We start from the raw sequence: 27,440 nt of genomic DNA on the forward strand, positions 1-27,440 counted from the left end.
TTTTATTGTCCAGAGAAAAAGCAAAGATACTACTTACCTGTAGCAAGTATTCTTTGAGAAGAGCAGGCTTCATATTCTCACACATGGGTAGACATCGATCCGCGTCACCCGGTCCAGCATTTATGCCAAAGTAAAAAAAAACAGAGCTTTGTGAAGCGTGAGCCGTGCTCCACCATGCATAAAAGCGTGCCTTCCAGCCTGCCATAACAACACAGTCCTCTCAGTTCAATTTCAAAGCAAAAGAATAAAAATGAAATAATGGAAACAACTCCAAGGGGAGGTGGGCAGGACTGTGTGAAGATGTGTCTGGTGTTACAATGTGGAAGCCATACAGTCTAGCAATCTCAACATCTGCCAAGCTGTGACCTGCTGAGAGGCTCAAATCTTGGACGCTAGCAAGACAAGATTGTCTGCTCTGGCTTCCAGGAGCTAGGCTCAAACCTTCAGTGTGTTGAGAAGGGCTATGAACTCCAACTGCTGGACAGGATGCAGATGGGACTTGGTGTAGTTTAAAATTAACCCTAGTAGTTCTAGCACCTGAACAGTTATCCACATGGACTCCCGAGCACTGTCCTCTGAGGTGCTCTTCACCAGCCAATCGTTGAGATATGGGAACACATGGACTCCCAGTCTGTGTAGCGATGCTGCGACTATCACTAAACAGATAGGGAAGACCCTGGGAGCTGACACAAGGCCAAAAGGCACACGCGATACTGAAAGTGATGTGTTCTCAGCTGAAATCGAAAATACTTCTGGTGGGCAGGAAGTATCAGGATATAAGTATATGCGTCCTTTAAGTCCAGAGAGCATAGCCAATTGTTTTTCTGAATCATTGGTGGCCAGGGAAACCATCCTGCACTTTTCTCGGACTAGAAATTTGTTCAGGACCCTTAGGTCTAGGAAGGGACGCATCCCCCCTGCCTTTTTCTGCACAAGTACCTGGAACAGAATCCCTGCCCTTCTTCCCCCCGGTGGCATGGGTTCGACCACATGAGACTTCAGAAGGGTGGAGAGTTCCTTTGCAAGTACCTGCTTGTGCTGAGAGCTGAATGAATGAGCTCTCAGTGGGCAATTTGGGGGTTTGGAAAGCCAACTGAGGGTGTATCTAAGATAGACTATTTGAAGAACCAACCGGTCGGAGATTATGGGAGGCCACCTTTGGTGAAAAAAATTTTAACCTCCCTTGACCAGCAAGTCGTCTGGCAGACGCTTTTACTGCAGCTGTGCTCTGCTGGAGCCAGTCATAAATTCGTCCCTTGCTTTGATTGGAGAGCAGCAGGGGCCTTCGGCACACGCTGTTGACGAGAACAAGCACACTGGGGCTGAGCCTGAGCAGGCTGACAAGCCGAAGAAGTGTACCTACGCCTAGAGTAGTAGTAGTAGGGAGCACTCCTTGACTTGCCAAAAAACCTCCTAGATGAGGAGGTGGATGCAGAAGGCATCCGGCGGGAGAGAGAAACCGGCTTCCTCCTCGACTCCAGCAAAGCTTCCTCCACTGACTGAGGGGGTACCGGCCTGGGTGGTAGTCGACACTGGAACCACAAGCGGTGCCAGCATCGGAGGCCGCACCGGGAGGTATAGCAAGTGCAAATACCAAAGCATATCGCTGCATGAGGCCATCCAGCAGCTCAAGGAACAAGGCCCACATGCACTTATCGAGGGCTGACATCGGAAAAAGCTGGGGCGTCGGATGAGGCACAGGTTGCAGAAGTGCTGGAGCCAATACGAGAGCAGGATCTTGGCTGCTTGGAGACAATTGCATCTGCACCTCCTGCACGGAGAGAGAACTGTCCTCCCGGCACCGATGCTTCTCGGGTGCCAAATCTCTCGGCACCATGTATTGAGGGTGACCGATGACGGTGCTTCTTGGCCTTCACCCGGACGTCACCCATACTCCTTGGTGCCAATAAGGACAACGTCAAATCCTCACGTCGCCTCGGGGTCAGGTCTAACGATGGACTGTCCCGGGGGGGGGGGGGGCCTGCACGGCAAGAGGCCTGGAGGCAGGTGGAGACCCACTCGATGCCTCACTGCTCCCAGTGTCTTAAGGTCTCGAGAAAAGCCATGCTTACCGATGCTCCCGATGCCGGTGTGACACTCTACGTCAATGCCGATGCTTCAAAGCTCAATGTCGAGGAAGAGGATCTGGCTCCAAAAATCTTTTCACGTTGAGCCTCCGAAGAAACCTGGGTCTTCTTCTTCATATGAAGACAGAGTACACAGGGCTATGGTTGGGCCCATGACACTGCAGACACCAAGAATAGGTGTCCTTTCCCAAGATGGTCTGGTTGCACGGGGTACAACACTTGAAACCATTGGGAGTCTTCGTGGACATGGACAGGAAGACCTCACCTGCCAAATCAAATGACTCGATAGTGCCTGAAAAAGGGGGCAAAGGCACAGAAAAAAGGGGTACCCGACTGGAGTCAGGGCCAAAAAGCAGCCGATGAAAATAAAACTTAAATGGGGGCAAAACTAAAGAAAAAGTTTCTTTTTTTTTTTTTAAAGAGAAACAAAGCTGAAATAAAAAGAAAAAAGAAAGGTCGAAGGCACTCAAAAAAAGCTCTTTACCAGACGTGTGAAGAGACACCAAAAAGTGTAGCTTCTCTACATGTGGGAAAAAAACAAAACTGAGAGGACTGCGTTCTCGCAGCAGGCAGTAAAGTGCTCACGCATGCATAGTGGAGCACGGCTTGTGCTTCACAAAGCTCTGTTTTTTTTTTTTTACTTTGGCATAAATGCCGGACCGGGTGACATGGACTGGCATTTATGTGAGAATATGCAAGCCTGCTTATCCTCGGAGACTATCTGATTCTGCAAGTTCTAAAATAAATTTTGGAATTTAACAAGAAACATGTTAAATGCACAAAGTAACTTCCTTACCTGACCTCTGGCACTGCCAATTTTGGTGACATTTGCCATCACATTAGCTGCACTGCCTGAGGTGACTGGTCTTAGGAGTGACGTTTTATTGCCATTATTTGAATCATGTGAATTTGAATGAGATTTGCAAACATCCATGACATGAAAACAACATTTCACGCTGTAAAACAGAAAAGACAAGAATGAAATCTTGTAGTATGCCTAACAATCCAATTGCCAACTACAACAGCTGTTCTAACCCTTCCCTCCTTGGCAGAAGCTCCTGGAGACACATCCTCAGTATGATAGAATACTGCACCCCCTGGTGGGTAGATCCTGGCTACTTCACTCATCCTTTGCAGTTCACAGAAATCAATCTGACACCTCTTGCCTCTGAACTGCATTCATTCCCTGATTATCTCCTTAGTCATTCCTCATCTCGATCATTATAACTACCTCTTTGCTGGGTTTCATCTGTATACTCTCAAGCGCCTTCAATTAGTACAATCCACAGACATAAAATTTATAGTGCACACTGGTTTTAACACATCCCTCGCCTTCTGCATCTCAAACACTGGCTTCGCTTCAAGATCCTGCTAATTAAAGACTTCCTGCCCACTACACCTGCTTATTGTTAACTGCTTTCTCATTACCTACTCCCCAAATCATACACTACACTCCTCTCAAGGCTCATTTCACCTCTCATTGGCCCTCCTCACTTCGCATGCAGATCTCCAGAGAAACAGCATTTAGCTATTTAAACCCAAAACTTTGGAACATTCTCTCTCCATTGCTCAGATCAGAAAGGTTATACTCTAAATTCAAGACATCTCTTTCAAGCTACCTTCTGTCAGCCTCTTAATCTCTCTTTATTACTTCGATTTCTGCCATCTTTCCCCTATCCATCATTATGTACTTCTCTTCCTATTCCTCTTTTCTTTCTTCTTTTTTTTTTTTTTTAATCATATGTTACCTGCACTGAAGTCTTTTTGGCAATAATGTGGTATATCAAGCATTTGTAATAAATAAAATAGTCAAGAAACAAACAAGTTGAAAGTTTGAGCTCCTTGATATCCTGAGAGAAATCTCAGGCTCGGTGTTATAAGACAGGCAAGTTTGAGAACAGAAAAAAAACACTCAAAACAAAAGAAAAAAAAAAAGAACTTACTGATTGCTATGAGGAAAATCTAATAGGTGCTTCATGTTAACAAAAGGGTGGTTCAATGTCTCAGCAGGAGAGATTCTGAGATCAGCATCAATCAGCAATATCTTCTTCAACAGGCTAACAAATTCTCTTCTATCCGCCTTCTCTGCTAATATATCACTTCCATCCAAATCCATCATCATATTCACCTGAGAAATAAAAGCGTAATCATTCCTGGGAATTAAAACTGGTAGAAGAAATGTGTGGTCTCAGTCAAAATGAGAAGCATGTACTATACTAAACATAGAAACAGAAAAATGTAGGCAGATAAAGACCATATGGCTTATCCAGTCTACCCAATTCCATGGAGATCCTATAGCTTTCTAGTGGAAAGAATGAGGAAGATTGAGACTAATTTCAACTGCAGATAGCCATAAAGGAACTCTATATTGTTGCAGCTGAAGGTTGCAAGAGTTTATAAATTCTGCAACACCGTTTCATACATGTGTACATAATAGCATATTAAACTATGAAATTATTTTATAAATGTCATTTCATGGTATTCTTTGCATTTCTGGTTAGTTTATTTGGGGAGGGGAAACAATGACTGGTGCTAGGAAGGAAGAAGGAAGAATAAGAAACAAAGAATATGGGGGAAAGAAAAAAGGATTGAAAGGGGAATGAAGGTTTATATTAGGACTTTCCAAACTATAGGCCAAGTGTCCAAAAGGGATCCTGAAACTCACATTTAGGGTCCCAACCTGGGACAACCCTCCACAGAAATCAACTGCCTCCTCCAGATTGTCACATGCTTTCTGTGGCCATGTGAATAAGGTCTTGGTTACAGATAGTTTGATAAACCGCCAACTCCAGGCTCCGCTCATTCTGCCTCGCCTCACCCTATGCTTGGAACAGTCTTCCCGAGCCCTTATGCCAAGCCCCCTCCCTGCCCATCTTCAAGTCTTTGCTTAAAACCCACCTCTTCAATGCTACGTTCGGCACCTAACTCTTACCTTTCAGGAAATCCAGACTGCTCCAATTTGATTGCCCCTATCAGACTAACTGTTCACGTGTCCTTTAGATTGTAAGCTCGTTGCGCAGACTGTCCTTCTATGTTAAATTGTACAGGGCTGCGTAACCCGAGTAGTGCTTTAGAAATGTTAAGTAGTAGTAGTAGTAGTTTAGATACAAATGAGAATGGAAGAATCAAGGAACAGAGGTAAGGAGGGGACTAATCCTTTACACACCAGAACTTCCTTCTATTCCCTCATCTGTCAAAGTACTACTGAACTTTAACCCCCCCCCCCAACCCTCTCCTCACCCCCCTGGATTTCCCCTCACCTTCCCAAACAATGCTCTGGGACCCAGTCACACTCCATGCATCCGCCCCCTAATCTTCTCACTCACTTTCCTCTACCCCCCACCCCCCTGGAACCACTTGGTCCTGACATCTCCATTTTTTTTCTTCTTCTTCTACTCATTAACTTGTTTTCCTCCACATCCCTTCACTCAAGTCTCCTGCGCATGACACCCCCAAGAATCACCACCAGGGACTAAACAGAGGATGTCAATACATTTCACATTCCACTGTACTGAATTGTTTTCTTCACCCCTCTCCTACCTCAAACCTGACTGCTTTGAAAGGCAGCAGAAGGAACAGCCACTCAATAAGCAACAGCTCATGTCTTGAATCATCATTGAGAAAGGGAAGGGAAAGGGAATGGGACTTGATATACCACCTTTCTGTGATTTTTGTAACTACATTCAAAGTGGTTTACATAGTATGTAGAGATACTTATTTGTACCTGGGGAATGGAGGATTAAGGAGCTGCAGTGGGAATCAAACCCAGTTCCCTAGGATCAAAGTCCTCTGCACTACCTGGGAGGGAGGGTACTGTTTATGTGTCACTAGCCTTTGCCTACTTCATCTACTTGATCCCAAATACGTTGTGGCGATACTGCTGGAGAGAGAGAGTTCTGTGAAGACCTGGATTATGTATCCTTCCCCCCCCCCAAGTTTGTAGGACACTAAGGGGGGGAAGGGGTGACTAATTATAGTGAATTATAATTACCACTTCAAGTACTGTATATTTTCCTTTGAAGCAAAGGAAAGTACGAGCCAATCTCTCATAAGTTTAACAGATTTTACATGTGTATATTTCTATAACATCCACCTCAAACCACTAAACAAAAGATCCCTAGTACTCCACTTCTTTAGTCAGTAATATCAATCGTAAATTTGCCTGGTAAGTAAAAGTTTTTGCTCTTTTCATGGTCTTTTTCAGCCAATCTTGCAAAACTTACTGAAACAAATGAGAATTCTGTGACCTCTTTCCACCAATGAACTCCTCACTATTAAAGTGTTTTGTCATTTCTATGGGCAAAATAATTTTATACTTTGGGGTGGGGGGGGGGTGGAGTCTAATAAATGTTTTAAATCAAAATTACTCAGGCTTATGAGGCAAATCACCCATTAATCTCTTCAGGACACATATGATTTTCACTGGCTACCATTTAACATTTGCACTAGGGCTGCTGATTCAAAGTGTTAATCTGTGCAATTAAAAGTTTTACTTCAGCCAAAATTCTCCCATGTAAAAAATCTTCGAACATCCAAGGATTCATTCACTCCCACATTTCCTACAAAAAGAGTGACTGATAAAGGCACCAACCAACAAGTAATATTTTTCTCGAACTAGAGAAATGATTTCTACGTAAGTGTACAACACATAAGTACATAAGTACTGCCATACTGGGAAAGACCAAAGGTCCATCGAACCCAGCATCCTGTTTCCAACAGTGGCCAATCCAGGTCACAAATACCCGGCAAGATCCCCAAAATGTACAAAACATTTTATACTGCTTATCCCAGAAATAGTGGATTTTCCCCAAGTCTATTTAATAACGGTCTATGGACTTTTCCTTTAGGAAGCTGTCCAAACCTTTTTTTAAACTCCACTAAGTTAACCGCCTTTACCACATTCTCTGGCAACGAATTCCAGAGTTTAATTACATGTTGAGTGAAGAAAAAGTTTCTCCAATTTGTTTTAAATTTACTACATTGTAGCTTCATCGCATGCCCCCTAGTCCTAGTATTTTTGGAAAGCGTGAACAGATGCTTCACATCTACCCGTTCAACTCCACTCATTATTTTATAGACCTCTATCATATCTCCCCTCAGTGGCCTTGTCTCCAAGCTGAAGAGCCCTAGCCGCTTTAGCCTTTCCTTATAGGAAAGTCGTCCCATCCCCTTTATCATTTTCGTCGCCCTTCTCTGCACCTTTTCTAATTCCACTATAACTATTGTTATCCATAGCCTGCATTGAACTGGAACACCATCAAAGAATGCAGTAAACTGGTTATGTGCCAATGACAAACTGATTTATACTTTCCATTAGCAAGAGGTATTATAGTCTATTTGCTATTATGTGATAATTTTATCCAGCTGCCCAGATGTGGAATTCTTAACCCTTGTGTATGAAGCATTATTAAAGTTTTCATATGAAACTGAAGACAAAATAATTTGAGAGAAATTTACCAACTTGTACATGTATTTTATCTATTTCTTCTTAACTCTAAGTCCTAAATAAAGCTAGTGTCTCGATTGTGATTCGCACAATTTGCTTTCCTTTAGTCCCTCCAGAATGGCACAGAATGTGACTGATGGGTTGTTCACTCCTTCCAGAAGGTGGACTGACTCTTGAGATAGCCAATAAGAGCCCTGGCCAGATCTAGCTAAATTTAGTATTATCAAAGCAGGAGAAGAAAGAAAACCAGACCATTTGTTTCTGTGCAACTGGGAAACTTGAGCAACTACAATATATCATGAATATGTGCTTCTTGCTAACTCCAACAAAGCTAAAGCACATTCACCGCACACTGGTTACATATGCCATTTGTGTATGGAGTTGGGGGGGGGGGGGGGGGTAATTATTATTTTTTATACAACTAGAAAGAAACTGAAATGCCCAAAGCAGCTCCAAAAGAAAAACTCCGAACGAAAAACAAAGCAAACACTCTTCAACGTTAGAGATCAAGCATCTCAGGGAGGGATCTGTGCCAGTACGGAGGGACTAAAGGAAAGCAAATTAGAAAGTAAGAACTCATTTCTCCTTCCTTAGCGTCCCTCTAGACCGACCCAGAATGTGACTGATGGGAAGTTACAAAACAGTACTCCGAAGGGAGGGTCCTCAGTAAACCCACCATGAGAACTCTTGTACCATAAATGGCCTCTTGACGACGCTGAACATCCAATCTGTAAAGCTTAGAAAAGAGTGCAAAGAGGAGCAAGTGGCTGCCTTATAAATTTCCAAAGGCTGAACCAAAAAATGCTCTAATGCAGCTTGTCCCCTAGTGGAATGGGCTTTGACCCCGTTTGGAATAGGCCTCCCAGGCAGAAGGTAAGCAGAAGCAATCATCTCTTTAAGCCACCAGAAAGTGGTGGGTTTAGAAGTCACTAGCCCCTCATGGGAACTACCAATGTGCAGGAAAAGACGATCTGTACGACGAAAGTCCTCCGTAGTTTTCAAATAAGCAGGAAGCTGGCAAAAGAATTGGTTGGCCCGCTGGATGACTGGGGTGTAAAAGGGGCGTGCAAGGAAGACAAAGAAATAGCAGAAAAACTAAATGAGTTCTTTGCTTCGGTCTTCACCGAGGAAGATTTGGGTGGGATACCAGTGCTGGACAGTGTATTCGAAGCTGAAAGGTTGGAAAAACTTAATGAAATATCTGTAAACCTGGAAGACGTAATGGTGCAGTTCTGCAAACTGAAGAGTAGCAAATCTCCTGGACCGGATGGTATTCACCCCAGGGTACTGATAGAACTAAAAAATGAGCTGGCAGAGCTACTGTTAATGATTTGTAATTTCTCCTTTAAATTGAGCGTAGTACCAGAAGACTGGAGGGTGGTCAATGTAACGCCGATATTTAAAAAAAGACATCTGGGGCAGCAGGAGAGATGGAAGTGAGCTTGGATAGGATCTGAATGAAGCTCTTAGAAATAGAAAAGACCCTGAAACAATAATCTGAAGAGGTAAAACTTTTGAGTCTAAATGTTCAGGAGGTAAAGAACTCCCTTGAATTGGTGAAGCAAGATTTTTCCTTAAAAATTGAGACCTTACAGAGAGAGACTAAAAAAAATGACGAATTTAAAGTGGCTGTGATAAAGGATACTATAGATTTAAGAAGAAAATTAGAAGTGGAGAATTATAACAGGAGATTGAATCTCCGTGTATTGAATTTTCCAAGGTTGCTGGCTGTATCACCAAATGACATGTTTAACATATTTGAAAGAAAATCTGAAATTTCCTCAAGAAGTGTTTCCCCCGCTGAACAAGATTTATTATATACCAACTACAATGAAAAAAATAGATACAGAGGACCCAACAGATTTGCAAAACGTCACAGCCATTCTGGAACAGACTACTGAAGATGAAAGAGGGACATTGTTAGTTTTGTTCGTTTTTCAACAGGACTTAAATGCAATAATGCATCTTTATTTTAAGTCAACAAATAGGGTATTTGCTGGCCAGAAGATTTGGCTTTAGCCTGATGTGACTAAATTCACTCAGGAAAAGCGAAAAAAATTTCTATGAGGTCTAAAGTTCTGGAATTAGGGGGTTCTTTCCTACTGGCATATCCCTGCAAATGTGTTATTAGATTAAATCAGATAAAATATATATACTACACACCTGATCAACTCCAGACCTTCCTAGATGGTAGAGAACTGCAGAGATCAAGTTTGTAATGGGATATACGGAACCATAAATATTGCCTAACTTAAGTATGTAAAGTGGTGATAACTTCACAGATTCCTACCCCCCCCCCCCTCTTCTTTTATGCAGAGGTCTAAAGAAGCCAAGTGATGTACAGTTATTTGAAGAAGTATTCTTTTCTTGTTTACTTTGTAATTATTGGCTGTATTATACTATGCAGTGTTGATATCTCTGTAAGTATATGAAATCAATAAAAATTATATTAACAATAAAAAAGGTTCCAGAGGAGACCCGGGAAATTATAGACCGGTGAGTCTGACGTCGGTGCCGGGCAAAATGGTAGAGACTATTATCAAGAACAAAATTACAGAGCATGTTCAAAAGCATGGACTAATGAGACAAAATCAACATGGATTTAGTGAAGGGAAATCTTGCCTCACATCTATTACATTTCTTTGAAGGGGTGAGCAAACATGTGGACAAAGGTGAGCTGGTTGATATTGTTTATCTAGATTTTCAGAAGGCGTTTGATAAAGTCCCTTATGAAAGACTACAGAGGAAATTAGAGGGACATGGGATCGGAGGTACTGTCTTACTGTGGATTAAAAACTGGTTGAAAGATAGGAAACAGAGAGTAGGATTAAAAGGTCAATATTCACAATGGAGAAGGGTAGTTAGCGGGGTCCCTCGGGGATCTGTGCTGGGACCTCTGCTTTTTAACATATTCATAAATGATCTAGAGATGGGGTTACTAGTGAGGTAAATTTGCCGATGACACAAAGTTATTCAAAGTCGTCAAATCTCGGGAAAATTGTGAAAAACTACAAGAGGACCTTATGAGACGGAGGCTGGGCGTCTAAATGACAGATGACGTTTAATGTGAACAAGTGCAAAGTGATGCATGTGGGAAAGAGGAACCCAAACTATAACTACGTAATGCAAGGTTCAGCGTTGGGAGTCACGGACCGAGAAAGGGATCTAGGTGTCGTCGTTGATGATATGTTGAAAACTTCTGCTCAATGTGCGGCTGTGGCTAGGAAAGCAAATAGAACTTTGGGTATCATTAGGAAAGGGATTGAAAACAAAAATAAGGATATTAGTCTGACGTTGTATCGCTCCATGGTGCGACCGCACCTTGAGTATTGTGTTCAATTCTGGTCGCCGCACCTCAAAAAAGATATAGAGGACTCAAAAAAAGATATAGAGGAATTGGAAAAGGTGCAGAGAAGGGCAACAAAGATGATACAGGGGATGGGACGACTTCCCTATGAGGAAAGGCTGTACACATTAATTGATTTGATTACTTTATTTTTTGTCTATTAGATTGTAAGCTCTTTGAGCAGGGACTGTCTTTCTTCTATGTCTGTGCAGCGCTGCGTACGCTTTGTAGCGCTATAGAAATGATAAATAGTAGTAGTAGTAGTAGGTGGTGCCCCCATCCACAGGGATCGTATTCTGCTTGGTGAGACAACTGTGTCCACTACGAGGGGTTTAAGAAGGGCCTTGTCCGAATCTGGCACCGGATAAAGACGAACCAATGTCCTAGCGAGCCTAAAAGGAGAATCAGGGACATCCCATTGAGAATGTATGATATCCCGGATATCCTGATGCATAGGGAAAGTTTTACCTGGTTTTATTTTATTTTTTTTTTGCTCTACCACATTATTCTCCTGTTTCATATTTTTATTAAGGTTTTCCAAGCATAACACAAAACAAAAAGGAAAAACCAAAAGTAACAATAATCCATGGCAAATAAAGAAACAAAAAGGAAAAAAAAAAACAGAACAACAGCAGCATTTCATGACAATACCCATATCAAATCAGCAATATAAAGTAATCAGATAGTGCTAGTGGGAGTCTGACAAAATGAATCTAAACGAGCCCAAGTCTTCAAGACAGATGGAACACACCGGTGTTTATGGGGTGTTTACACGCCCCACTAGCTCCTAGTCCCCGCCGCTGGCAGATCAAACATCTGTGAAGCTTCTCTGCCATGGCCCAATACACAGAAGGGAAAATTAGGTTCTTACCGTGATAATTTTCTTTCCTTTAGTCATAGCAGATGCAGCCATTACAGATGGGTTGTGTCCATCAACCAGCAGAGGGAGATAGAGAGCACACTTTTTTCAGTGCCTCATATCAGCTTCCTCCACTGCCTCTCTTCAGTATTTGAAGCTTCCAAAGCAGTATGACAAACCGCAATGGGAATAACATGAGCTTTCCTCACAGCGAACGATGGCCCTACAACAAAGGGCATTAACTCAGGATGGAGGGAATGAAACATCCTCCCGGAGGGCAGAAACTCATCCTCCACTGAGACATAACTGGAGGGAATAAACATCCTCCCGGAGGGAATAAACTCATCCTCCAAAATATGAAACTGGAGGGAATTAAGTCATCCTCCTTTAATTGAACAAGAATCCTGAAGACTGTTTTCCGACTTTATCCCAAGGGCGGAACCTCCAGGAAACACGAACAAAACCTGAAATAGATTTACAGCAGATAGCATCAGACAGGGAGGGATCATGGCTGCATCTGCTATGACTAAAGGAAAGAAAATTATCACAGTAAGAACCTAATTTTCCCTTCCTTGTCATCAAGCAGATGCAGCCATTACAGATGGGATGTATTAAAGCAATCCCTAGATAGGGTGGGAACAAGCCACACCACGCGCCAGCACTTGCGCTCCAAAATGTGTGTCCCTCCTGGCAGCCACATCCAGCCTGTAATGTCGGGCAAACGAGAGCTTAGAAGCCCATGTTGCTGCACTACAAATCTCTTGAAGAGAGAGTGCTCCAGTTTCAGCCCAAGAAGAGGAAATTCCTCTAGTGGAATGCGCCTTAAAGGCATCAGGCGGAGGCCGGCCGGCAAGCAAATAAGCTGAAAAGATAGATTCTTTAAGCCAGCGGGCAATAGTGGCTTTAGACGCTGGAGACCCTCTGCAAGGACCTGATAGCAAAACAAACAGATGATCTGAGGTCCTGAAAGAGTTAGTAACTCGCAGATACTGCAGCAGAGTCCTGCGCACATCCAACAGGTGCAATTGCCCAAAAGATTCTGGAAACTCCTCCTCGACAAAGGAGGGCAAGAAAATAGGTTGGTTTAGGTGAAATGCTGAAACCACCTTAGGCAAGAAGGAAGGCATGGTCCGAACCGTGACCCTGGACTCTGAAAACTGCAGAAAAGGGTCTCTACAGGACAGCGCCTGGAGCTCTGACACCCGTCTCGCCGAATTAATGGCCATCTAACAAGACGGCCTTCAGTGTCAAATCTTTCTCTGAAGCACGCCAAAGCGGTTCAAAGGGAGCACCCTGAAGGGCCTTCAGCGCTAGCCCCAGGTTCCAAGCTGGACAAGGTGCACGCACGGGAGGACGGAGCCAAAGCACCCCTCTAAGAAACCGTGCCACATCCGAATGAGCAGCTAAAGACAAGCCTTCAACCTTGCCACACAGGGAGGCCAACGTTGCCACTTGCACCCGCAGGGAATTATAGGCCAAGCCTTTTTGTACACCATCCTGCAAAAAGTCCAGAATCGGCGAGACAGGAGCCCGCAGGGGTGTGATCTCTCTGGAAGCACACCAGACTTCAAACTGGCGCCAAATCCTGGCATAAGCCACGGAAGTGGAACGCTTGCGGGCTTGCAGGAGAGTGGTAATTACTTTATTGGAATAGCCTCTGCCTCTCAATTGCGCCCTCTCAATCGCCAGGCCATAAGACCAAATGGGCCAGCATCCCCATGGTCACTGGACCCTGTGACAACAGGTTGGGAACCAGAGGTAACTGAAGGTGATCCCCTACGAGCATCTGTCGGAGGTCCGCATACCAAGGCCTTCTGGGTCAATCCGGGGCGACGAGAACCACTTCTCCTGGATGCAGCCGAATCCGCAGGAGCACTCGCCCTATCAAGGGCCACGGAGGGAACACATACAGTAGGCCCGGAGGCCAGGGTTGAGCCAAGGCATCCAACCCCGCCGCGCGAAGATCTCTCCGTCTGCTGAAGAAGCACGGGACTTTGGCATTGGTGCTTGTCGCCATTAGATCCATCACGGGCTTGCCCCACTTGGCACATATCTGCAGGAACACTTCGTCTGCAAGTTCCCACTCCGCTGGATCGATCTGATGCCTGCTTAGATAATCGGCTTGCACGTTGCTCTGACCTGCAATGTGAGCTGCCGACAGAAACTGTAGATGCAGCTCGGCTCAGTGGAAAATTTGTACAGCCTGCACGGCTAGAGCTCTGCACTAAGTGCCGCCTTGTCGATTTATGTAGGCCACTGCTGTCGTGTTGTCCGACATCACTCTGACAGCCAATCCTTCCAGGATCACTTGAAAGGCCAGAAGCGCCTGAAACACCGCTTTCAACTCTAGGCGGTTGATGGACCACTCCGACTCCTCGGGTGTCCATAGACCCTGGGCATGCTTCCCTTTGCAATGTGCGCCCCATCCTTTCAGACTGGCATCTGTCACCACTAGGCACCAATCGGGAAGCGCCAGCGGCATTCCTCGCCGCAGCATGCTGTCTGAAAGCCACCACTCCATGCTGTCGGGCCGCAGGGAGCCAAGAGAGTCTGCATTGGTAAACCTGAGATACTGGAGACCATCTTTGGAGTAGAGCATACTGTAGAGGTCTCAGGTGCGCTCTCGCCCAGGGCACCAGTTCCATGGTGGCCGTCATCGATCCAAGCAGCTGGACAATGTCCCAAGCTCGCGGGCAGGGCATCCTCAGGAGCAGACAGACCTGATTCTGAAGCTTGCACCGCCTTTGCTCAGGTAGGTACACATACCCCGAGGCTGTGTCGAACCTGGCCCCCAAATATTCTACAGACTGCGAGGGGGTCAGGTGACTTTTGGCCAAATTGACGACCCAGCCCAGAGATTGAAGTACTGAGACCACTCTGGCTGTTACATGCTGACTCTCTGCAGCAGAGTTTGCTCAAATGAGCCAGTCGTCCAGGTACGGGTGAACCCGAATACCCTCTCGCCTTAGAAAGGCAGCTACCACCATCATAACCTTCAAAAAGGTGCGGGGAGCTGTGACGAGGCCAAAAGGCAAGGCCCGGAACTGGAAATGCTTTCCCATCACCGCAAACCTCAGAAACTTCTGGTGCGGGGGGCCAAATTGGAATGTGCAAGTAAGCTTCTTTCAGGTCCAGAGACGTGAGAAACTCTCCTGGCTGTACCGCTGCAATGACGGAGCGCAGGGTTTCCATGTGAAAATGCCGCACTCTCAGGGACTTGTTTAATTCTTTTAAGTCCAGAATAGGGCGAAAAGACCCTCCTTTTCGCGGCACTACAAAGTAGATGGAGTAGCGGCCGCAGCCGTGTCTGGCGGGAGGTACCGGGGACACGGCCCCTATCTGAATCAGACCTTGTAGTCTCCTCTACCACCGCCCGTTTGGCGGCAGAACCGCATCGGGACTCCACAAACACGTCTCTTACAGGGGCGTCAAATTCTATTCTGTAACCGTCTCTGATCAGGTCCAAGACCCACTGATCTGAGGAAAGACAGGGAAAGACGTCCTCCAATGACAGGACTCGAGGAGAGGGCCAACGCACCATCATTGAGAGGGTCGCCCCTGAACTCCAGGCCTTGAGCCAGTGGCTGTGGAACATTTGTCTGAGCGAAAGGAGTTCCTCTGCTGAAAACGGACACGAGAAGTGAACCCAGCAGAACGCCCCGGGCGGTACCTTCGAGCTTCACGGAAACGAGGTAAGAGGAGTGGACCGCCGCACCCTTAGAGGAAGGCCGAGGCCTATCTTCGGGCAAGCGCTGGGGTTTAGCCTCACCTAGGCCCTTCACAATCTTCTCCAACTCCTCACCAAACAGGAGAAGGCCTTGAAAGGGCAACTTCACCAACCTTTGCTTAGAGGCCATGTCCGCCGCCCAATGCCGTAGCCAAAGAAGACGGCGAGCCGCCACTGCTACTGCCATGTGTTTAGCTGAAGCTCTGACAATATCATAAAGGGCGTCAGCAAGAAAGGACAAGGCCGACTCCATCCGCGGAGCCACATCTGAAAAGGGCTCCGCTCCATCACCGGGCTGTTCCACTGCCTGTTGCAACCAAGCCAGGCAGGCTCTAGCAGCATAACAACTGCATGCAGACACCCGAATAGTGAGACCTGCAATTTCAAATGACCGTTTAAGTGCTGATTCCAGTCTACGATCTTGAATATCCTTCAGGGCAACACCTCCTTCAACAGGGAGGGCAGTTCTCTTTGTCACAGCTGTGACTAGGGCATCCACTTTAGGCATAGCAAAGCGAGCCATATGCTCCTCACTCAGAGGGTATAATTGCCCCATAGCCCTGGAAACTTTCAAAGGTCCCTCGGGGTCAGCCCATTGAGCCGAAATAAGCTCTTGGATGGAGTCATGCAAAGGAAAGGCTCAAGCAGGCTTTTTGGTACTAGCCATCCTAGAATTCACAGAGGAGGCTGTGACACTGGCAGGGTCCTCAATAGAGAGAGCCTGCAGGGCATCAGAAATAAGCGCTGGCAGCTCATCACGGTGGAAAATCCTCACCGCGGAGGGATCGTCCAGATCCTGAGTCACTTCTGCAGCAGACTCTGGCTCCTCAGACCATGAAGGCCTGCCAGAGTCCTCCGAATACTCGCAGCCCGACCACGGGGGGGAATGGAGGTGCAGCACTCTCTGAAGGAGAATGAGCCCTTCTGCGCTTCATATTCTGCCATTTATCAGGGAATAATGCCTCAGAGGGCATACCCAGGCTAGAATCCACCGGGGGGAGGGGGGCATTAGAAGAGGCTCATGCCGGGCTTTGTGGGAGAGCTCTTTTAAGCATGTATGCTTTATGCATTAATAAGACAAAATCACGGGAAAAAAAACTCACCCTGGGCACCCGGATCTCTGCCGGGGCTAGTAGGTCCCATATCAGCCTCACTCCGAGGCCTCCCCCCAGGCTCAGGACTCTCCGTCTCAGCGGAGGTCGCGCCATGTGGTAAATTCAAAATGGCACCCGCTGCCAGCTCAGAGCACGAAGAATCGTCGCTCGCCGTGCTCAGGCCGGCTCTAAAGTCTGTACAGCATGATTTACAGAGCCCCGCTGCTGATCTGCGCTTGTCACACTTGGAACAGCGCTTTACTGTCTCTGCAGCCATCGCCGAAAACGGCGGTAAAATTCAAAATCGCCCCGATCGCGGGCTCACCCTGGAGGAGTCAGAAAACACTCTTACCTCACTGGACCGAGTATCACAGCTCCGGTCCCACAGAAAAAGGCAAGGAAAAACCTCTGTTCCAGCGTCTAAGCGCTTTTTTTTTTTTTTTTTTTTTTTTTTTTAACGCTGTGAGGAAAGCAGAGGTAAATAGAACTCCTGAGGCTCAGGTGAGTGGGAAAGGCAGGGAAAGGGCGAACCTATGTGCCTGCATCCACTGTTGGTGGGGAAGGACAGGGAAAGCTAAGCAATGTGTCCACATCCACGGAGGTATGGGTAAGGCAGAGAAAGGGCGAACCTATGTGCCTTTAAAGTGAAGCTGCTATAGCCTCCAACACCCCTGCTAACAACTGGCAAAAGCACAGGAGCAACCTCCAGGCAGATTTTAGATGGAGCTCGAAGCAGCTGCAGCCACTCTGCTAGGGGAGATAGAGAATACTGAAGAGAGGCAGTGGAGCAAGCTGGTATGAGGCACTGAAAAAAGTGTGCTCTCTATCTCCCTCTGCTGGTTGATGGACACAACCCATCTGTAATGGCTGCATCTGCTTGATGACAAGGAAGCGCCTTTTTTTTTTTTTTTTTTTTTTTTTTTTGATTAGTGGGAACGCACACTCAACACAGGAGCCAGCAGAAAAACAAAAGCGCTGCCAAGACCAGTGGCACCAAAGCTGCTCTGCTCATTTGTGGCTTTGAATAAGCTTTGCTGTTTTTTGTTTTCTTTTTTTCAACTGCCTCTCCCAAATCTCAAGCACACTTCCCCTGAAGAGGCTGACGTACACTTCCAGTATTCAGTAGCATTTAGCGCTGCAGGGAGGAAAAAAGGGAGAATAGGGTGGAGAGACTCAGCATCCAGAGTGTAACACCCCCGAGGCTGAAGGGAAACACCCGCTGGTCTCAGCCTCTTTAAAAGGCAAGAGACACTGGTGCACAGAAAACAATGGAAAAACGCAAACACCGTTCTCTTAAAACTAACTAAATCTATCCACTGTTACTTATTTATTAAATAGACAGAAAAGAAAAGAGGAAAAAAAGACAAGAAAGGAGACTAAGGGCTCACCTCCTTCTACCTGCTGTTGACTGAGAATACTGAATCTAGCTATAGCTGGCCAGGGCTCTTACAGGCTCTCAAGAGTCAGTTCTCAGACTCCACCTACTGGAAGGTGTGCACAACCCATCAGTCACATTCTAGGCCAGTCCGGAGGAATACTGTATTATATTATACATATATAAACTCTATTTATTAGGTTTAGAGATTATTATTTTCAGAGTTTGTACTCTCCTATAGTGGTTAGAGTTTTTTATATTATACATATACATATAAGCTGTACTAGCAGCAGAGATAGAAGGATCAGCCACTCATTTTTGCCATCATTTTCCCTGGTGTCAAATATAAAATAGAGGTTACTTTATTGTTTCCTCACAATATACTGGCACTAAAAAGGTGGTGAATTGGGGATAAAACACAGGGTATATACTCTAATGGCAAGAGCATTACAGACTGCTAATGAAGAAACAGCTGGCTGTGATGCCACAGAGAAAAAAAACAAAGCTAAATGCAAAATGATTTCTCAGATCACTGTAAAAACATCACATGGGATTCTAAATGTAATAAACACAAGTAAATCAGGAACTGATCAATTACTGAACACTTTTTCCTTTAATTACTCACATGCACTATATCATCCAAACTGTTGAAAATATACTTTCTGGCTTCTTTAGACTTCATCCCAGTCTCCGTCTCATGTTCTTCCAGTGTCTGGTTTATTATCAGAGAGGAACAGGGAGGAGGAATTAGAGCATTCACCATCTATATTTTCTAATTATATACCACAAAACCGCTTAAGGGCCCCATTTACTAAGGTGCAATAGCTTTTTTAACGTGCCTAGAATTACTGCGTGCACGCTAACGGTGTAGCCACCTCTGGGTATATTGTAGGTGTGTACATGGTTAACACGCGTAAAATGTTAACACGCATTAAAAACGCTAATGCGCCTATAAAGCTGCTTAGTAAACCGGGCCCTAAGTATCTTAATTTGATGTATTATATCTTCCACTAAAACAGCATCCAAATAGGAGTACGTTCTCTATTTTTATGCAAACCAACTCCCAGAACACATACAGGGAAAAAAATTAGGTTCATTTGGTGCAAATAGCAACAATGAATTCCCACGGCTTTTCAAAAGAGCAGCATAAATTTAATAACCAATATTTATGTCCAGCACTGACAATGTGCTCAATTCACAATGTGCTACGTCAGGGTCCCGTCTAAAAAAATAAGCTGCCAACGTCCCATATAGTTCTCTTCCAACATAGTTTTGTGTGGCTCTTGTGAAAGAAGTCGCCGCTGAAGTCTTTAACATATGAGTTTGTTGCTATCTTTTGTATACATCCTGTTGAGCACATTGTCAGCGCTGGATATAAATATTGGATGCTGTTGTTGAGAACCCCTGCTTTTTATAAATTTTGGACCTAACAATTTGATTTAGCATGAATTTAATAAAGCATATCCCAATCACCACTACCTACCTGCTATGAGGCTGATGCAGAAGAAGAGCTAAACACAGATGTCTGCTTCCACCATAAACAAATACCATAGCATACAGGAAGCTAAGAGTTTGCAAATTTTATGTACACAAACTTTGAATACAAATCAGGGGGAGCCTGCTGGACGCACGTATACAACAGTTTTGCAGTAAGCGTGGCTTCTTGAATGAACGTTGGAACAAAAACTAAAGTGTCAGCACACATCAACAGATCAGGAGACATGGTATACTGACACTTTAAATTTTTGATCCGACGAGCACACAAGCTCCATTACTGCCCACCAGTCTTTTAAACTTAAGCACTTCTGGTTGCAGAAGACAACAAAACTGGCATTAAATCTTCTCTAATCCTTCTGCACACGATCAGAGCTGGCAAAAAAGATACCTCACATTGTTTGCGAGGCAAAGCCACCGTTTTCTTCTGTGACTTGCCCAAAATACTAAATAGACAAACTACTACACATTTTAATGCGATGTACGGCCCTCTCTTTGGCGCAAGATCACACATCACCTAGATATGATTTTAGATAGTGCTGAGGAGGAGCCAGCTGTTTTGGTACACATGGGTAACAATGACAAAGTGTGGGAGGAAAGTTCTGGAAGCCAAATTTAGACTCTTAGCTAGAAAGCCGACATGCAGATCCTCTGGGGTAGCATTTTCAGAAATGCTTTCCTTTCCACAAGTAGGACCCAACAGGCAGGCAGACCTCTGAAGTCTCGATGCATGGTGAAGGTGGGTGAGGGATTTATATTTGATAGGAACTGGGCAACATTCTGGGAAATGGGAAGCCTATTCTGAAAGGGAAAGAATAGGTACTATCGTCCACCAGGAAAGGACAGATTAACAAATGTTTACAGAAATTAGGAAGCTGGCAAACTGGGCAACATTACAATAATGGATGATTTCAATCACCCCAATATTGAGTGGATAAATGTAATAAATGACTGCTTCTTGGAGCAACTGGTCCAAGAGCCAACAAGAGGGGGAGCTATTTTAGATCTAGTTCTTAGTAGAATGCAGGGAATAGTATGAGAGATAACTATGCTGAATCCGCTGGGAAACAGTGATCATAATATGATCAAATTTGAGGTTTGAATTCACTAAACAAACCTACTATAGCAGCATTCAATTTTCACAAGGGTGACTGACAAAATGAGGAAAATGGTTAGAAAGAAGCCAAAAGGGTCAGCCGCAAAAGTTAGGACTTTAAATAAGGTATGAATGTTTACAATAGTGGATGCCCAGACCAGATGTATTCCACATATTAACAAACGTGGAAAGAAGAGGAAACGACAACCAGCATGGTTAAAAGGTGAAATGAACGAGGCTAGGGTCAAAAGAGAATCCTTCAAAGAATGGAAAAGAGATCCAAATGAAGAAAATAAGAAGCAACATTAGCAGTATCAAGCTAGATGCAAAGCACTGATAAAGGAGGCTAAAAGATTATGAAGAAAAACTTGCCATGGAGACAAAACTAACACCCTTTTCAGGTTCATCAGAAGCAGAAAGCTTTTGCAGGAATCCGTGGGACCGTTAGATCATGAAGGAATAAGAGGGGCACTAGGGGAAGAAAAGGGCATAGCGAAAGATTGAATTAATTCTTTGAATTGGTCTCTACGGAAGATGTAAGAGATCTACCTGTAACAGAAATGGTTTTCAAAGGTGATGATGCAGAGGAACTGAAAGAAATCTCGATGAACCTGGAAGTAGTACTGAGCCAAATCGACAAATTAAAAGAGTAGTAAATCACCTGGACCGGATGGTATGCATCCTAGGGTACTGAAAGAACTCAAACATGAGTAAGAGTAAGCATAGGTTCAGCCAGGGGAAGTTTTGCCTCATCAATCTGCTTCATTTCTTTGAAGGCGTGATAAACATGTGGATAAAGGTGTGCTGGTTGATTTAGTGTATCTGGATTTCCAGAAAGCCTTTGACAAATTTAGCACATAAGCACCGTCATACTGGGAAAAGACCAAGGGTCCATCAAGCCCAGCATCCTGTCTCCGACAGCGGCCAATCCAGTTTTCAAGAACCCGGTACCATCGATTGTACCAGGTTTCGAAAAATGGCCCTTGGGAAGAAAGGTTTTACTCTTCTGAGTTTCCATATGGAGTGGAACATTTTCTTTGAGTGAAGAAAAATTTTCTCCAACTCATTTTAAATTTACTACATTGTAGCTTCATTGCATGCCCCTGGTCCTAGTATTTTTGGAAAGCGTGAACAGATGCTTCACATCTACCCGTTCAACTCCACTCATTATTTTATAGACCTCTAACATATCTCCCCTCAGCTGCCTTTTCTCCAAGCTGAAGAGCCCTAGCCACTTTAGCCTTTTCTCAAAGGGAAGTCGTCTCATCTCTTTTATCATTTTCGTTGCCATTCTCTGCACCTTTTCTAATTCCACTATATCTTTTTTGAGATGCGGCGACCAGAATTGAACACAATATTCGAGGTGCGGTCACACTATGGAATGATACAAAGGCATTATAACATCCTCATTTTTTTTCCATTCCTTTCCCAATAATACATAACATTCTATTTGCTTTCTTAGCCGCAGCAGCACACTGAGCAGAAGGTTTCAACTTATCATCAATGACGACACCTAGATCCCTTTCTTGGTCTGACTCCTAACGTGGAACCTTGCATGACGTAGCTATAATTCGGGTTCCTCTTTCCCACATGCATCACTTTGCACTTGCTCACATTAAACATCATCTGCCATTTAGACGCCCAGTCTCCCAGTCTTGTAAGATCCTCTTGTAATTTTTCACAATCCTCCCGTGATTTAACGACTTTAAATAACTTTTGTGTCATCAGCAAATTTTCTACCTTTTAACCAGTTTTTATTCCACAATAGAACACTACCTCCTATCCCATGACGCTCCAATTTCCTCTGGAGTCTTTCATGAGGTATACTTTGTCAAACGCCTTCTGACAATCCAGATACACAGTATCAATCGGCTCCCCTTTATCCACATGTTTGTTCACCTCTTCAAAGAAATGTAGTAGATGGTGAGGCAAGATTTCCCTTCACTAAATCCATGTTGACTTTGTCTCATTAATCCATGCTTTTGAATATGCTCTGTAATTTTGTTCTTAATAATAGTCTCTACCGTTTTGCACGGCACCGACATCAGACTTACCGGTCTATAATTTCCTGGATCTCCTCAGGAACCTTTTTAAAAAATCGGCGTTACTTTGGCCACCCTCCAATCTTCCGGTACCATGCTCGATTTTAAGGATAAATTACATATTTCTAACAATAGCTCCGCAAGCTCATTTTTCAGTTCTATCAGTTCTCTGGGATGAATACCATCCGGTCCAGGAGATTTGCTACTCTTCAGTTTGTAGAACTGCCCAATTACATCCTCCAGGTTTACAGAGAATTCATTAAGTTTCTCTGACTCGTCAGCTTTGAATACCGTTTCCGGCACTGGTATCCCACCCAAATCTTCCTCGGTGAAGACCGAAGCAAAGAATTAATTTAATCTCTCCGCTACGGCTTTGTCTTCCCTGATTACCCCTTTTACTCCTCGGTCATCTAACGGTCCAACTGAACCTGCTGATCTGTTATTAGTGATCGGTAACCTGTCACGACTGTGTATTCTTTGCCACGATTTGTAGTTCCTTTCCTATTATCTCTTTTTATTTCTAATTTTGTAAACTGATGTAATCTACCTGTTAAGTATGGTGGTTTATCAAGCGCAAATAAACCATAGTGAATTACAAGTACTGTGGAAGAATGTCTCAGAGGCCAAAAAGATCGCCTCAATTGTTCTCATAATCACTACAAGGCAGAATGAAGACTCTTGCTTGCACAGACAAACGGCTCCATACTAACAATAATATTGCTGCTCCCTTTAAGGTTGACATCCTGGAGTATCAATTCTAATCCAGATAATCAAGCTGCTATGCATTATGTCAATCGAGAAGTGCAGCCTCCCTTTAGCTATGCCATGAGAAGCATGAATTTGTGACTGATTCCTAATCATATACGACTTCAAGTCGGTTACAAGCCAAGCAATCAGAACTAGACAAGCTGTGTTCTTCAGCTCCATGAATGGTCTTTAAAACGTCAAACCACACAGGATATTTGTCAGAACTAGGTCATTTCTCAAAGAGACCAGTTTAGCAATGCAATATCACCCACTTATGCGCCTGATCAATCTTGCTGTCTATGGAGAACACCTCCATAGACAGCTAATTAAATCTGCTGTACACCCTCACAGATATATAAGTTGCCTTTTATCACTGGAACTAAACTACTGCCACTAGAGTGAAACAAACTAAATGTTTATATTTACCTTTATTAAAACTTGCTAAAAACTACTTTTTTCTCAAATGTTAACCAAGGTTGCTTACAAAACAAAACCTTTATTAGGAAAGGAATACCATAGCAGAATAGGACATATACTAAGCACACAAAATAGGACATAAACCAAGCACACAATACTGTCATTCTAAAAATTAACATCAGACTATTGCAGCAGACTTTATACCTGCACATTCCCCCACTGCAGAATGACATGAGGAAATAATCAAGAGTCCTCCCACTTAACAGACCATGAAATGCTAGTTTCAGCCTTTGATTTCGTATATTATTCTTAACTAATATGCAACATGATTTTCCAAAAATAACTTTGTTCAAGTACAGGAACTTAAGGTAAAAATACTTATACACATACATTTCTAATCGAATATTTATACTGGATGTTTGTTACCTTGAGTCTCCATCCAGAAAATCGTGCATCTGCTTCTCTACAAAAAAAACGTGAAGTTTTAGCTCCTACATTTAACAGCTGCTCTCCTGGTAATCCCTGGGTCTGTGAAATATACCGAATCTGGGAATGGATGAAAAAAACAAACATTCACTGTTACATTGTCCTTTATAGTACAAAAACCTTAGCCCAAGCACATAGAAAAATATATCAACTATTAAATTCCATACTGATTTTGAAAGAGAAAGTATGTCTTACCTGTTAATTAGACCAATAGGCTATGTCCATCCACCAGTGGAAGGAGATGGAGAGAAAAAATAGTTCCAATTTGCCCCCTTAAGGGTATCATGCAGCCTGGAAGTTTTAGTTTTTCTTATACCCAAGCAATGATGCTCATGACATCTATAGCGAAGAACATTACAAATACCCTAGTCATCAAAATCACTGGGCCTGAGCTGCAACATGTGTGGCTGTTACCTGACAGATTGTGACTCAAAAATAACAGAACAAACCAACTCAGTTGTAATGACGCTAAAATCTTGAAAGTATAGCAACCTGAGGTGAACAGGACACTGCTCACTCAAACGTAAGAAGAGTCAAGATACCCATGCAAAACTAATATGAAGCGTGGCTCATACTTAACTGAGATACACAGATATTTCACTAAGTCAGGAGACATGGCTTCAGCTACAACCTGCAGTGTGGCTCATACTCAACTGACATGAAGAGATATTTCACTGAGTCAGGAGACGTAGTTTGAGCTACAACCTATAGTGTGGCTCGTACTCAAGATGTGTGACCTAAGAAAAATCGATATAGTAAATCCAAGACGCGATCTCCACACACAATATAAACCAAAGGAAAAAAAACAGTGAAGGAGGGCTTCTGGACTGGTCTGGTATGACTAAAGGAAAAGTAATATCAGGCAAGACACTCTCCCCTTCCTTTTCATCTCTACCAGTCTAGTCCAGACCAATGGGATGTAGCAAAGCAGTCCTCCAAATAAGGAAGGACTATCAGAGAAAAGTCAACAAATGATAGAAAAACCTAAGCCAAGAACAAACAAACCTCAAAAAAGACCCTTGAGAAAGCAAGTACTGAATGCCAAGTAAGCCTATTGAAGAGAAGCAAACTTTAGAAGTGCTGAAGAATACCCCCAAAAATGGGAAACCTTAATGACAAAGACTGCTGTGAGCCAAAAAGAAAATGTGAAGGGCAGCAAAACTACAGCCATCCTGGGAAGGAGAGTACTGTCAGTGGAACAAAACTGATGCCTAGCTTACATAGGCTATTAACCTACACTCTGCCGGAGACTTACAAAGGCTCTAAAGCAGGAGAACAAAGCAAATCACCCATGGAGACAACAGGCAAAAAGCACACCAAACAGTGGTTGGAAAAAGGAAAGAGGATATTAAATGACTTAAAACCAGCACTTGCAATTGCTGAAGCCATATTGATTGGTGCTGTAGCTAGTATCCTAGAGGGAACAGCTGTAGAAAGTGGAAAAGGAGGGACGTGAACCTACAATCTTACATCCTACGCTCGATTCCTAGGCCACTGCTCACACAGAGATGTATGCAAAGGCTGTCACCCAAATACTACTTCATCACCTGAAGCTGAAGAGGTGAGAATGGCACTAGAGTTAAGGTAAAATTATGTATCATAGCTGATAATTTTCTTTCCCTTAATCATAGCCGATCAATCCATAGACTGGTGGGTTGTGTCCATCTACCAGCAGGTGGAGATAGAGAGCAATCTTTTGCCTCCCTATATGTGGTCATGTGCTGCCGGAAATTCCCCAGTATGTCGATATCAAAGCTCCATCCGCAGGACTCAGCACTTAGAGAATTACACCCACAAAGGGACACTCTGCCCAGCTCACCACCGCCGAAGCGGGGGAGGGGAAATATTCCAGCGCACCACCGCCGGGGGTGGTGGGCGGGAAACCACACCCGCCGACACGGGGGGAACTGGCTTATCCTGCTACCGCAACTGCAGGAGGAGCTGGCTTACCCTAACACCGCCGAAGCGGGAGGGATACAAAGCTACCCTACAGCCGCACGAAGCGGGAGGAAGCGCCGGCATAATTTAGTTATCAATCCAGCCACCGCCGAAACGGGGGGAGAGGAAGCAGCAGCTCACTGTAACACAAAATCGTCTCAACTCGAAGAGACTTCAATTGGAAGAACTTGAACACGAAGTCCTCGTGAACAGGAAATGAAGACTGAACTTGAACCTGAAATATAACCAGAACACAAACAATACAGATATCTGGGAGGGGCTATGGATTGATCGGCTATGATTAAGGGAAAGAAAATTATCAGGTATGATACATAATTTTACCTTCCCTATCATCAAGCCGATCAATCCATAGACTGGTGGGATGTACCGAAGCAGTACTCACCCATGGCGGGACATGGAAATCCCTGAACGCAACACTGAAGTTCCAAACTGGGCCTCGGCCCGAGCAGCCACATCCAAGCGGTAATGTCGTGAGAAGGTATGGGCCGACGACCAAATCTCTTCCAAGGAGACAGATCTGGACTCCGCCATCGAGGCTGCTTGTGCTCTAGTAGAGTGTGCCATCAGCTGAATAGGCGAAATCTTCCCCGCCGCCACCTAAGCTGGCGTGATCGTCTCCTTGACTCAACGTGCCACTGTAGGCTTAGATGCCTGCAGACCCTTACAAGGGCCTGCGAACAGCACGAACAGATGATCCGACTTCCGGAAATCATTGGTCACGTCCAAGTATCTGATGATGACCCGTCTAACATCCAGGTATTTGAGCGCAGGGTACTCCTCTGGATAATCCTCCCTACGAAAGGAGGGTAGGTAAAGCTGCTGATTCACATGGAATCGAGAAACAATCTTGGGCAGGAAGGAAGGCACTGGGCGAATCGATACTCCTGCCTCGATGAATCGCAGGAACGGTTCTCTACACGAGAGCACCTGGAGCTCGGAAACTCTTCTGGCTGATGTGATAGCCACCAGGAAGACTGCTTTCAACGTCAGGTCCTTCAGCGATGCCCTTGGCAAGGGCTCGAAGGGTGGCTTCTGCAAGGTCCGTAGTACCAGATTGAGATTCCACGTAGGCACTATCGAGTGCAGAGGGAGGCGCAGGTGATTAACTCCTTTGAGAAAGCGTACCACATCCGGCTGTGAAGCCAGGGAAGCCCCCTTCAGACGACCCCTGAAGCAAGCTAGAGCCGCCACCTGGACTTTCAGCAAACTGAGCGACAGGCCTTTCTCCAGCCCCTCTTGCAGGAACGCTAACACTGAAGATATTG

The 27,440-nt window shown here is 44.5% G+C and overlaps 1 protein-coding gene across 1 annotated transcript in view; it reads right to left on the reverse strand.

The window, feature by feature from the left end:
• The window catches only part of HIPK3 (homeodomain interacting protein kinase 3), a 283,073-nt gene that overhangs the window by 131,682 nt on the left and 123,951 nt on the right, over positions 1-27,440 (reverse strand). Inside the window, 4 exon segments of the mRNA XM_030200637.1 lie at positions 2,884-3,043; positions 4,031-4,215; positions 18,560-18,646; positions 24,157-24,276. Of these exon segments, the coding sequence (XP_030056497.1) occupies positions 2,884-3,043; positions 4,031-4,215; positions 18,560-18,646; positions 24,157-24,276 (552 nt within the window).

The sequence above is a fragment of the Microcaecilia unicolor genome, chromosome 4, assembly GCF_901765095.1.
Source record: "Microcaecilia unicolor chromosome 4, aMicUni1.1, whole genome shotgun sequence".
Taxonomy (NCBI): Eukaryota; Metazoa; Chordata; class Amphibia; order Gymnophiona; family Siphonopidae; genus Microcaecilia; species Microcaecilia unicolor.